Raw genomic sequence first — 13874 nt, 5'->3', positions numbered from 1 at the left:
GGAGGAGGCAGAGGCGCAGGGGCAGAGCAGGTGATTTTTGCAGCTATGAGCTGCCTGTGCGTCCAGCAGCACGGCTGGGCAGCGTGTCCCATGGGCAGCACCCGTGATCAGAGCCTGCCTGCAGCCCCGCCTGGCACCCCAGTGCTGCACAGCCAGCAGCTGGGGCTCTCAGAGGGGCAGTGCTCGTCTGCAAGGACTGCAGCAGCAGTAAATTGAGGGCTATCTTACCTTTGAACCCTTTCTGCACATTAACCGTTGTGCGGAAATATTATTTCTATTTTCCTTTTGCCACGAGATGGCACCACAGTCCCTTCGAGTGCCAGACAGCCCTGCCCTGCAGTCCTTACTGGGGTGAAATGCCCCCTCATTGCTGGGAAGAGCGGAATTCTTGAGGCTTTATACACCCCTCACTCAAACAGGTTCACCTGTGAGCAAGGCTGGGCACTCAGACATACACATTACCAGATATTTATCATATATATTCATCATATATACAGACATTTATCGTTAACCTGGAAGAATCAGTGGTGCGCTGGGAACAGGAGTCTTCTCCTTCTCATCCTGGAGCACATGGGAATTTTCTCCCACCCTGTTCTCTCCCATGAGTTTACGTGATCAAACAAGGTGGGACAACGGTTCAACTCAGCTCCCACTGCAGATGTAGGAGCCCCTTCTGGCCTCCACTCAGCATTTCAGACCGAGGAAGAAGCCAGCTGCTGTGAAGAAGGGTCCTATTGCCTGCACTGATGAGAGGGTGAGGTGAAGCTCCATCTCTAGTACTTTCAGGAATACAGGTAACAACGTAAGAAAAAGGGAGGATCCCAACAAATTTCACAGAAGAAAGGAAAGGGAAGATGCGTGAGTTCTCACTCTGCCTGGATTTGCCCCTTCTGTGCAGCTTGAGGAAAGAGCATTTTAGAAGCGTTTTTGCAATATTTGCACCCTTGTTTGTCCAAACATGGCAGTCTGAAAAGAGGTTGTGCTTATGTATCTGAGCTATCTTTGGAAAAAATGCAGGAGATGGTGGTTTTGACTCATCAGAGGAGAAATGTTAGTCCTTTATCAGTAGCAGAACAGCAAAACCAGTGCCCAGAAAGGGCCAGAGAGTCCCAAGAAACTCTACTGAGATCCCTCAGAGCAAGGGCAACCTAAAAAGTGCAAATTTAAGTAGCTGGAAAGTCTGCAAGGTAGTAGAGGAATATCCATAGCACAGAGAAAGAACAGGAATCTGGAAAGAGTATGTCAGCTGGGAATGCCCATCAGGGAACGGGAAAAGAGCTGGGATATGGGGATGAGACACATACAGATGTATGAGATACAGATGTATCTCACACTGATCCCCAAATGCAGAAATAACACCCTGCCTCCTAGACACTCAGAACTGGTATAAGTTCTTATGTCAGGTATTTAATGCGTGAAGGAAAGCAGTGACTGTCCTGCCATTTTCAGTCACATATGTAGCTGGAATTTTCCAAGTAATTTTACCCACCAGCTCTCCTCAGTTTCTTAGAAAAAATTTTGCTCAACAAATATTTTAAGCACTTGCAAGTCTTTTGAGTAAGAAGACACTAATTGTTTCTACCGCATAGGGATCTGGTTTCTCCTTTGTGCCTCTGCTGGATTCTGTGCTTTTGCATGGATTAATTACTTGGATTTTTCTTGGTTTAGAGCTTTGAGTTTATTCTCGAGGCACAGCACAAGCACACTGTGGATGAGGCCTCATGGTGAATCCAGCCTCTGCAGTTGTGTCCAACTCAGATTCTTTGACTCCAGGTTGGGGTTTAAAGGTAAATTTCTGCATCAAGCCTGTGAAGAAGATGAAGAGCTCCACCGTGGCAAGACTTTCTCCAACGCAGTTTCTCCTCCCTGCAATGCCAAAAGCATGGCCATTAGTAGCACGATTAGGTAAGTGCTGGCTCAGCTCAACAGCTCTGCTCTACTACTTGGGTAAGAGCAGTGTGAGGGGCAGTATACGTAGAAATGCAAAAGAACAGGGCTGATATTCAGCAGACATCACCACTGGTCTCCAACACTACTCAAGTAGGGCCGGTGAGTTCCTTACAGGCTGTGACTTTATCTGGGAACTGAAGCTGGACACTGACCTTTCCAAGGCAAAGCAGACTCTTGTCTGAAGGCCTTGAATCTTTCGTAGTTCCCAGTGGTGTCTTTAAACAATAGACCGGGGCCCAGTGTGCCTCCTAGTGTGGGTTGAGAGGCTGTTTGCAACTCCTTGGAACCCAGGGCAGCTATTTCTAAAATACCACCACAACCAGCCTGGGTGCTGTTCCTAGCAGAGGCTCTTATCCTGTCCCTTGACTACGGTCCTCTGCGTGGCACTGAGCACGCCGAACTCTGCAGGACCAAACACTGTCATTACCTGTGGAGAAGGGTAGGAAAGCTTTCTTCTTCACAAAGTTCCCATCCACATCAAGGAAATGGTTAGGGTTGAATTCCTCTGGTGTCTCCCATTGCGTTTTATCCAGCAGCACCGAGGTGAGCAGAGGAATCACAGTTGTTCCCTGCAGCATAACCACTTTCAGCTTTAGCCAGTACATGTAGCAAACATTTGGCTTTGCCCATTCAACTTCATAAATCTCACTGCCCATTCAACCTCATAAATCTCACCTCCCATTAAGCTATGTCTGCAAGACAACCTCTACCACTGAAAAACTAATTTCTGAACTTCTGTGTAGCCAGAAGATCCTTCACAGGGATACTCAATGTGCTAGATTTACTATCTATTGTGTAGTTAAAAATAATGCTTATTGGCTTGCCCAAGTTATAAAGCAAAAGGCAAAGACGAGCCAGGCTTCCTTCCTGGTTGAGCTCTCTGCTAGCCTTAGTCAATGAGACAATGCTGTGATAATCTAAAGTCAACACAGTTTTACAAGGTAGTGAATACCAAGGGAGGGAATTAAAAGAATACAGAAGATTCCAAGTTATGAGGACAAGACAAGAAAAGCCAAGTTAGAGGAAAGGGGAGGCTGGGTGAAGTCACCCTGCCTGGACATGAGCAGATGGAGAAGTAGGGCCCTGCTGCTTTCCCATCAAGAGCTTTGCATTGTAGGCTCCTCTCCGGTGACATTTCCTGCTGTAGGTCACAGTGTGCTGCATAGGAATCACTCCACTCTTAGTCTTTAGGGAAGCACCTAAGCACATACCTTAGGGATGAAGTAGCCTTTAAAGTAAGTGTCAGTAGAGGTGCACCGTGGAACATGTGGCAGGAGAGTGACAAATCTCTGCACTTCATGGATCACCGCGTTGGTAAAGGGCATGTTTTTCCGGTCCTCAAAGGTAGGCAGGCAACTAGGGCCGAGCACTTGCTCGATCTCTGCGTGCACCTTTCCTACAGGGAAAGGACACAATCTGAGTGTCCTCAATGGCAAAGCACCTTCCAAACCCCAATGCATGCTGACTGCTGGCACCATGACCCATGGCAATGAAGAGTGGCACATCAGGTGGTTGCTCAGCCCCTGGAAGCGGAGATGAGAACAACCCAGTGCATTGTAAGACCTTAAAGGCATCTTACTTTGAATCTCGGGGTACTTCATCATCAGTAGGATGGCCCATTGCAACGTAGTGGATGTTGTCTCAGTGCCAGCCATGAGCAGATCGAGCGCAGAGGCCAGCACATTTGCATCGTAAAAGGAGGTATTGCTTTTATCCTTCTCCTTTTGAGAAACCAAAGGAAAAGGTAGAACTAGAATAAGGTTTCTGTGCAGCTCGTCAAGCCCAGAGTCACAAGATGCAGAAGAGCGCTGGAAATACACATTTTCTCTGGGAACCCCTTCAACATCCACCCTTATGTATGTAAATGCTTCTGCAAACAGTCCAAGACATCTACTTATTAGTTTTTGACGGTTATTTTTAGTAATTGTCATAACAAAATGCCTCTCATTGATAAAGGATGCACCCTGCAATGCATCATAGGGAATACCATCCAAGGAGATAACTTAGTCTTCAGAGGTGTTGGAATGGGAAGCAAGTGAATTACACAATGCACTGGATTAATATTTCAGCATAGAAATGCTTCAGTTTTCAGTAGAGAGATTTTGGCACTCAAGATTTTGAAGAAAAAAAAAAAGATAAACTCTTTGAGCTAATAGACCTAATAAGGTCTACAGACCTAAGGAAGGGCTGTCCATAGCTGACATCTAAGACATGCTTTACATTTCCATGCTGTATGATCTAGCAAGTTCCTTCTTGCCTTTCCTTCAGTGCTCAGTATTTAACAAGGATTAAAAATCTGTGTTACGATAAGACAATGTTTACCCCAAACATAAACATCTCCATATGGACCTTAGTAGAACATGGTCGTTGGGCAAGCAACCTTGAGCGTCTCTGCATATGAAACCACACTAGGAGTCAATATAATGCTTAAATACCTCTTGCTGTTTGAATACCAATGCATCGATATAGCTCGTCAAGTTGTTTTCATTTATGTTTTTTTTGCTCTCCTTGATGTGTTTGTTTAAGATCACACACACCTCTTCCACTTTTTTCAGTATCATCTTGTGAGGTTTGAAGAGAAATCCGAGGAATGGGTAGAAATTAAATAACTAAAAAGGAAAAAAAATACAACATAACAAGATTAAACCAAAAATAAACACTCATTATGTTGTAAAACTTAAGTATCATAATGGAGAAACCATTTATTTGTATAACCAAATGACATGTTATTGGAGTCTCTCATTTTTTGGTAACTAAAAAATTTAGTGTATAAAATGTCTCCTCTTATTAAAAAATCTCCACAGAAATAAATGAGCCTATCATACTTGTCTAGACATAGCCTATAAACACGAATTAAAAAATACAATTAAGGGAAAGTGATAGTAAACTAGTGAAACAATGAAATTACACTTTTAAAGAGGTAATAAAGCAAAAAGATAAAGAATTATGCTTTATCCCCCAAATTCCAAACATTTAATAAGCCAAAATAGTTACGTTTTAAAGTTGTTAGATCATCATTTTTAACATTCACATGAATTATAAATCAATTACACTCAGTTCTCAGCACCATTAAATTTCACAGCACAATAAACAGTTTCACTTTATGTGCAGGGGGGTTCTCAATATTATAAATAAACCAGCCGCAGAATAAAAATGTCAAGTCTCATGCTTTACCTTGCACTAATTGTTTATACATTTTTGCTCTTTTCTGCAAAATCTAAGTCTGCTTGTTTTCTTTAATAACGAAAGGATGTTATGCATTTTTGTTGTTTTAAGGGATTCTCATACTTCACCAGCATCTTTAAAAAAAATTGTTTTTGATTTTTTTTTTTTTTTTTGATATTATCTTAAGTAACTAATAGTCTAGCCCTTGTGATGGAGGATTAAGCTTAAGAGCTGCTTGCTCAGGTAGGCACCTTTTAAGGTACTTATGGTGTAAGTTGGGATACACGTTTTGTGCCGCTCTGTTTTGCGAGTACAGCCTCGCTCTGCAGTTGATTCAATCACTTTGCAGTTGATTTAATGCCACAGTGACAGCCACGACAGGTAAAGAGGTAAAGGAGCAGTGTAATCATGTCTACAATCTCTACCAGCTTCTAGAGAAGGATCAAGAGACCAAAATAGCAAATCCTTGTAACTTATCCTTATAACCCCTAAATACACAAGGACTTGTCCCAACAACAAGCAGAGCAGTTAATTTTGGGGCAGTCACGCAGCATTCAGGAGACATTAACCAACACAGGCCAGGTTATTTCCAATGATACGTGCACACAGAAAAGCAATATTACAATAGACTTATCACTGGTGTGTTTTAAAAGAAATGACCCTGGTCATTCTCTCCAAGAGATGTCCAATTCCCTTGTCTCTTCCATCTGAGATCTTTTGGACTGCAAATATTAGGGAGTGGGAGGTGCTGGTTTTAGGTGGTTGTTCTGGGTACTACCAGTACTTTGTCAACAGCTGGAAAAACATTGACCAAACACTGAAAAAACATAGGCAGAATTCCTCTGAATTCTCTGGAAAAAGGTGACAAACATTTTTGGGACACACACCAGGATTTTTTTCCTGCTGTTACAGTGAAACACTGAAGGAAGAAGGTTGCCCAAATTCCAGAGCTGTCCTGCATTAGGGTCTGTTTCCTCGTGGGAGACAGGAAGTCACCTTAAACTGCAAAGCTTGCTAGATAATGTCACTGAAAATCGATATATAAAGGCCAGAGTCTATAGTGTGGAATTCCAGTGGTGTTCTTGGGCTTTCTCTCGCTCTGCATAGCGCCTGCTCCCTGCTGGCAAGGTCATCTTCACATGTTCATTCTAGTGCTACGTCGTCATGCTGGACTTTCTTTGTCCACTGTAGTTTACGCAACGGGATTTCATAAACGAGGAAAATCACAGAACAAACTATCTTAAGTCGCAATGCCCTCAAGATTCTCAAAAATTGTCCAGCAATGGAAGTCTGCTTGACCAACCAAATCAGACAAGATACTGAAGCATTTCAGTAGAGGGCAACTTACATGCAAGAACGGAGAGCCAAGAAGGAGCATGACTTCATCTATGAGTCTCAAGAGAGTGACAAATGTTGGATCTTTATAATCAAACCTTCTCCCAAAGAGTATAGCAAAAGTGATGTTGGTGGGGGCCGTGTTCAAAAATCGTAATCTAAAAGGTTCACCTAAAATTGAACAAAATCACAACTGTATTTGTCATTTCTGGAGCAACCAGAGGTCTTTACAGTGGCTCTGTAAAGCAACATAAAAAAACCTGATGCTTCATCTCCAAATCTCCAGCTCACCTTTGAAGGACTGGATCAGGTCAACAAGGAAGTGAAGCTCTTCCTGAATCCTTTCCTCTGCCAGTCGTTTTCCCATGCCAAGATCCCGCATGGTTGCCATGGTGAACCTGCGCGTTGTTTTCCAGAGCTCTTGAGAAGAAAAGAACACACCTACAGAGGAATCGCATGTTGTGTTTGTGGGATTTTTGAGGAAACACTGAAAACACGGCTGGGAAGCACAGGTATTTTCCGGACAATCCTCCCTGGAAAAGCCTGCTCGGGAGAGGACTGGAGCGCTTGCTGCAGGGCTGAGCGAGGCAGGTAGGTTCAAAAGCAGATCCTTTAGAAGATCAATCACTGTTCACACCAAAGCTCTGCTCCTCGCATGTTTCTACACATGCCTCTTTGCAGCCATACACAGTAAAATGCACTTTATATGGCATTTGTCTCAGACCAAGTTGTTTTTTCCCTAAAAAAAACCATCCCAGCTGTTTCAGAGAGCAAGGCTAGGAGCACATGACACTGTTTTACCCATATCACAAACATAAACCACTACACTTAGCAGCTGGTCTCTTAGAGGATGAACTTTTTACTGTGCAGGAAGACAAGGACAGGGCCATGGGGAGGCACCTTTCCTCCCACAGGGTTGTTGTGAGAAGCTGAAATGTGGTGGGAAGTTTCAGGCATTATTTTTTAGTGCTGTGCTACACTGGTCTGTCCCCAACACTGCAGTTGGGAACACTCAGCCAGGAGGACACAGAGTTGTTTGGATTTAATTCAGAAGTCCTCCTTTTCCAGGAAGGCTTCAAGGGCTGAACATAGTCTATGTCTTCATATGCTGCCTAGAGAAGCGGCATAAGACAGTGCCCTTCCTCACACCGAACCTCGCTATTGTAAAATGAGAAGAAAAAGACCAACATGCTGTACACATTCTATACATATTAGGTCATCAGATCTTTTCCTTTCAGCCCTGGACAAGTCCCCTCATTGTTTTTCAATGTCTAGTCTTGGGCAATATATTACTTTTTAACATGCAGTTCAGAAGCATGCCAAAAATCTGTTTACAGAAGTAATTGTTTGAGGTATGTACAGCCCATGCTACTGCACTCTTGCCAGTTCTTGCAGTCTGTATCATGACTCATGCATGATCCTGTCTTTGTCTGAACTCCCAGTTACTGCAGCAAAGAGATTGCATAAGAACCTCAGCTTTCATGTGAAAAAAAAATAACTTCCATCCTCTGCATTGCAAAAAATCCTTAAAATGTGACCTCTGAAACAACAACAACAAAATGTCAGGGCATTTCTCTTAAAAACAACCCCCTCCACCATGTTCCCAAAATGTAGGTCTTGACTGTAAGGGCCTGGCTCCAGACCCTTAAGTACTGCTGCAATTCCAACAAAGCATTTGAGAACAGTGTAGTAAACTCATCCTCATCTTCCCAAAGTGCTCATACCATTTCCATGCTGGATGTGATAGAATATGGGTATAGCTGGTCTGTCTGCAAACACGTCAGCCGTGTTCAGCAGAGCTTCTTTTACTGCTTCATAACCAGTGAGCACCACGGTCCGCTGGAACCCCAAGTGGATAGTGAACACTGGGCCATATTTCTCTGAAATCTGGGGAGAAAGAAAAAGCACAACTTGGAATTCATCAGTGGAAGCAGAGCATCCTGCTATGGTGGTTAAACAACCGCCTTCACTCCTTGTTCTGTGGTCAGGAGGGCTGGAGGGCTGCCACAGTTTAAGCCTTGAGCCACTCAGAAATCAGAGCAGTGAACTCTGGTCTACTTAAACCAACAGCTTCAATAATCACACCCTATTCTGAGTCAGTTGTACTCATCCAGTTTGGTCCAGGAGGTTAAGGCAGGCAGAACATAACATGACACTTACAATACTAATGCTAGCACAGCAGTATTAAGAGGAGTGCAGTGGATCAAGTGCTGATCTGTCAGGTTGCAATGCTACAGAGGACCACAAGAGGATGAAAGCACCAAGGCATCCTTATTTCTTACAGCAATTAATGCAATGATGTATAACATGACTCACCTAGAAGGAATATGAAAGCAGAGAGGAACCTCATGAAGTTTCCAAAAGGCAATTGCAAAGTCCTGCATCTTGGGAGGAATAATCCCATGCACCAGCACAGGCTGGGAACTGACCTGCTGGAAAGGACCCGGGTGTCCTGGTGGATTGCAAGTTGAACATGAGCCTGGAAAGGTGCATGGCAGGAGGGTCTAACAAATGTATATAAATATATGAAGGGAGAGCGTAAGAAAAGACAGATCCTGTTTCTTTCAAGTGGTGCCCAGTGATGGGATGAGAGGCAAAGCACAAACTCAAACACGGGAAGTTCCATCTGAACAGAAGGAAAAACATTTTTACTGCAAGGATGACTGAGCACTGACCCAGATTGCCTTGAAAGACTGTGGAGTCTCCTTCTTTGGAGATACTCAAAAGCCCTCTGGACACAATCCCAGGAAGCCTGCTCTAGGTGGCCTGCTTGAGCAGCGAGGTTGGACTAGATCAACTCTAAAGTTGCCTTCTAACCCCAACCATTCTCTGCTTCTGTGACTCTGTTTTCAGTCATTTGCTCAAAATAATGTTTCAAATGCTGCAACAAGTACTATGCAATTTTCATGATGAAATCCTTTAAGGATTCTTCTTTTAAGGAGGATTTCTTATTTCATGTCATTCATTTGCTAATACCTTAAAAGCCTTCTGGCAAGTCAGCTGTCAAATCATTACTCCAATTGCACAAGGCCAATACGAAATGTATTATCACAACGTATTATCACATTCTTGGCCTCTACCGTCACCTCAACTGCTCCTCTACCCAAGGTACAAGGTCCTGTGACACCTCTCTGCTTGCCCATCCCAGCATCTTCACATCAAACCTGTCCTCCTCCTGCCCATCGCTGCAGTCCAGGTGAACCCTGTCCTTTGTGTGCAGGTCGTTATGGCAGTGCCAGTTAGGGCAGAGCAGTGGTGACTTTGTCTGCTTGCAGCAGACTCCTTTTCCAGTGGGCTAATTTGTTAGGGAAGTCACACGTGGCCAATGCCCAATCATTCTGCCTGATACCTCCACCTTTCCCTATGTCCATATTCCACTAAGCTGCCACTGCCAGGCTCCTGGGTCCTCATATCCCCTCCTTTCCAAGCTTTCTTTGCTCACTCTTCCCAGGCCTTCCATGCACCAACTCTATCCCACTTCTATCCTCCTCTGCAGATTTCCTGGATTCGGCTGAAAGGAGCCACAGTCCAGTCACTGCTTCCCAGGTCCCAAGAGCTGGATGGTGGAACAAGAACAGGAATGAGGACACATCCACACAGGCATTCTGGACACCCCACACATGCCGTGGTGATGGCAGCAGGACAGGAAGGCAACTCCTTTTACAAGAAATAGTGTCAACAGGTTGGAGGTCTGCTGCCAACCTTGATACTGCTGAACAAGTATCAAGGCCTGGAGTTAGGCGATCAATCCTGATCAGTCACACCCTGTTGTCCTGGAAGACACGTGGAACATCCACTGTCCCACGTTTCAGTTCTGAATTGGTTGAAATTTCCCCCTTTTTCTGGGTTGCAGACACAAGGCGCCTGCAATTCCTATGCAGAAACTTGTATTACAAAACTTCAAGTCCTTTGACGTTTCAAATGATTCGTCTTACCTCTCTTGTCTGAAGGGTGCTACATTAATGAGTGTTCTCATGAAAAACTGGCTCATGAATAACAAACACGAGATTTTTGGCAAGCACAATTAAGCATCTGTCTTTCACTTAGGTTACATGGACACGTAAATATATTCAAGTATTTCACAACACAAGAAATGACAGAATTTAGGTTCATAGGTCCTGAGTAATGCAAACAAATAGTTTTCAATGTGCACACAGCTCTTCTCACACAAGGACTACTTATGTTTAATATCAGTCTTTCCAGAGTTGGGACTTAGCTGTTTCCTTAGCCAGTTTAAACCTTGAAAACTTATAGCAGTTTTTTTCAATTGCATTTGGCACTGAACAATTAGAACAGCTCCTGGTGACAGTTTTAAACTGCAAGTGCTAATGCTGAACACGCTGATAACAAGGGATACTTGTTCCTTACCTTCATTAATGACTTATCTTGCCTTCGGATATCCAGCAAATGCAGGTTACCAATAACCGGGAGAGGAAATGGTCCAGGAGGCAAATTCAAAGACGACTGTTTCAAACTCTTTGAAACGCAGAGTGCAGCTAATAAAAGCAATGTGCACAAGCCACAAATAAAGAGGGGCAGGAAGGCAGCCATGCTTTGGTGGAGCCTGCCTTTCAGTCAAACCACCAAGAGATGTGCTTTAGAAGACTCACCCTATATTTATTTAGGGTAACTGATATGAGGGCTTTTGCTCAGCTTTGCATAACCCTTCCCTCCTCCCCCAGCTCTCCAGAAAATGTGGATGCTACCTGTGCACAAAGTGAAGTCCAAACACCGCTAGTGGTGGCAGTGGCTTGTTGGCTCCTCCCACAGCAGGACAGGGCAGATTTCCCTTATTCCCAAAGCTGAGCTCAGATTCTTCTGCCTGAAATCATCTGCTTTATTATCAGACATTGATCACAATCTCTCCTAACATTTCCTCTTCATCCCTCATTCTTCCAATGTATTGACTATTACTATCAGAAATGTCAAGTCCTTGAGCTGCCAGGCTTGAATGATTTACCTGTCAGGTGGAAAACACTTAAGTGGAAACTTTTACGCTTCTTACTCTTCCTTACCTCTGGCTACAATATGGCAAGCTTGTATAAATGCAGACTTGCTGATCGCCCTGTATTTTCTTTTCCCCATCAGAGTCAGATGAAAAGCTAAGAGCATCTGACAGAGAGGAGTATTTCCTCCTGCTTCCAGCATTGTGTTAACTGGTTCCACTTTCACTCTTCACATGACAGAAGCACTAAGAAATATTGTGCCTTAGAGAGGTATATTATTAAATCAATATATATGTGAAAGGCCTTGTAAAATATCTGCTGTCCAGCTGCTTACTGGCAGCTTCTAACAGAGTGAGACCTGTCAGAGCCATTACAGGAAACACACATCACGTTTGTAAAACTACTCCAGTCTCACAAGCTGTGCAATAGTTCTGTAGCTGGGAGAAGAGTGTATAATGTGTCTTTTAAGCACTTCTATGTCACAAGGATTTTGCATCCTTCCTGTGATGTAAGACAGGGATGGTCTTCAGGACACTTTGGGACTGTTCCACGGTGCAGCAAGCTCTATATTTACAAAGAGCTGCAACTTGCATTCAAATCAGAAGCCTCCCCCACAAAGCAGGCAAGGATGGTGACTGGGCAGAACAGCATCTCGTTTTGCACCCATTCCTGCTTCAAACCTTGGAAAAACTGCCTTGGAACAGTCCGATACAAACCCACTTATGTTGCAAACAACATTTTCTTGCGGTGAGAGCAGGAGCCGGGCAGTCTGGCTATCTGCGCTGCTGTCCCTGCTCGGACAATGACTTTCTATGTGGCTTTGAGCAGCCGGCTCCAGGACCCTGCGGAGCACCGGCCGGGGTAGCGCTGTGAATGTCCCCGTTGTTGCTGCATTTGGGGGCTGCCCCGCTCCGAGGGAGCCAGCCCAGATCCTGCCCTTGCGCTGCAGTCATTTCAGAAAGGTGTTTTAGGCTGCAGCCAGAGAGGAGGTTTTGCAGGAAACGGCAGGAGAAGCTGCATCCTTTCACAGCTCAAGCCACGCGGATGCAAACCCTCTCCCCACACTCTGCATAGGAGGAGAAGTTACTCATTACCTGCTGGGTGAAGCAACTCGTGGAAGAGGCCAACCCAGGCAAAGGGCAGAGCATCTCCCTAGATGGTGCGAATAAAACATTTTCACATAATGATTTAAGTTAAAGATTAAAATGAAAATTAATCTTTATCCAGGAATCAATGATCCTTTGGAAAAATTAAACCTTCACAGTCACTTGAGGGCAGGGTGATTTCCCAAGTCTCTGAGAATTACAGAAAGAAGCACAGACAGAGATGCTCTTAAACAGTGTGTTGGCCCCAAAACACTCATTCTGCATTTGGGAGAGTCCCTGTCACATGTAGCCACATCCTAGTCTCTCCCACAGGTACGAAGCTCTGATGCATTAAGGTCCTTTCTGAGCCTTTGATGATTTAGAGCAATAATTTAATTTTTGTTCTCATTTTTTTTTTTCACTTCTTGAGGCTTCAGGATTCCCTCAATGACAGCGCTGAGCTTCTCCTTTCCCCTGTCCAAACGCAGCTGCAGGGCTTTTTGGAGCAGGATTTGCTGTGCTTTTTCAATTCTCATTTCCTGGCATTCTCATCCCATCTATCAGGCCTTTAGTCCACAGAGCTTCAATCTCACATTTTAGCTGGTGCCTAAATATGCACAAACACTACATATTTTAAATAAATACTTTTTTCTTTCCTCTCTCTCCTCTCTTTCTGAATAGAGATTTCAGCTTCTACTCTTCTTTTTTGCCCCTTTCGGTAAAAAACCAGCTTGGTTTTCCCTCTGCATGTGCTCTCTGGTGGCATCCATGGCCAGCTCTGTCCTGATGCAGGGCCTGTCCCCCCACAAAGGCCGCGCTGCCACCGCAGCCCTGCAGCCTCCAGCACTGCTTGCATCACCCCGGCCTCTTGGTGGCATCTCCAGCACCGCTGCCATCAGCAGGCACCACGGGAGAGGAGAGGTTGAGCCGGACCATTCTTCCAAAACAAACACGACCACAGGCAAAGTCCTACCTCCGAATGTCGTGTTGCTGCAGAGCAAACAAAAGCCAACCTTGTTAAGATTAAAAAAAGCTAGATTCCAGGCTGGGTTCTTCAAGGTGCAGTCTGGAAAACACCGTTTTATCCCCTCTGGCTGCAGGGCTCATGCGAGGGCAGAGCAGCGAGGATGGAGCTCGCGGGCCCCACGGCGCCTGGGTGGTCCCGGCCGGGCAGTCCCGGGAAGCAACCACAGGCTTCCAAAGGGAAAAAAAGTCCTTTTCCATTTATTTTTCTTTCAAACTGTGTTTTAAATGTTACTCGGAACAGCTCTTTGAAGCAGCACGAGCTCCCTCGAACCTTTCCCTTCAGTCCATTAACACGCGGTGACAGCCGTGAGGCAAGTTCTAGCAGCCAAACTGCAGCCACACTGTCGCTGACTGCGAAACCAGTGTT

General features: G+C 44.6%; 1 protein-coding gene across 2 annotated transcripts; it reads right to left on the bottom strand.

Moving 5' to 3' along the window:
- Positions 1–588: 588 nt before the first annotated feature.
- Positions 589–11155, bottom strand: LOC112959863 (cytochrome P450 2W1-like). 2 transcript variants are annotated; one of them, XM_026053979.1, is made up of 9 exons: positions 10819–11155; positions 8175–8337; positions 6742–6891; positions 6464–6621; positions 4386–4559; positions 3530–3671; positions 3162–3346; positions 2378–2519; positions 589–1866 (listed from the first exon to the last, which is right to left on the bottom strand). In XM_026053979.1, the coding sequence occupies exons 1-9, from the start codon at positions 10999–11001 to the stop codon at positions 1679–1681; spliced, it is 1485 nt and encodes a 494-aa protein (XP_025909764.1). In that variant the 5' UTR covers positions 11002–11155; the 3' UTR covers positions 589–1678. The 2 variants fall into 2 exon arrangements, with proteins under 2 accessions (XP_025909764.1, XP_025909765.1); XM_026053980.1 differs by having other exon boundaries at positions 6742–6870; positions 10819–11154.
- Positions 11156–13874: the final 2719 nt, after the last annotated feature.

This window comes from Nothoprocta perdicaria, unplaced genomic scaffold (assembly GCF_003342845.1).
Source record: "Nothoprocta perdicaria isolate Ctin4 unplaced genomic scaffold, notPer1 scaffold_12, whole genome shotgun sequence".
NCBI lineage: Eukaryota > Metazoa > Chordata > Aves > Tinamiformes > Tinamidae > Nothoprocta > Nothoprocta perdicaria.
Note: the sequence above shows the minus strand (reverse complement) of the source record. Positions and strands in the feature narration are given on the sequence as shown.

Bases quoted from the DNA above. Each gene is read 5' to 3' on its own strand.
- LOC112959863 (XM_026053979.1), bottom strand. From the start codon at position 11,001: ATGGCTGCCTTCCTGCCCCTCTTTATTTGTGGCTTGTGCACATTGCTT. The intron at 6,892-8,174 runs GTATGAGCACTT...ATTCCTCTGTAG, and splicing joins TCACATCCAGCATGGAAATG to GTGTGTTCTTTTCTTCTCAA. The intron at 1,867-2,377 runs GTAATGACAGTG...TTGGCATTGCAG, and splicing joins TTTCCTACCCTTCTCCACAG to GGAGGAGAAACTGCGTTGGA.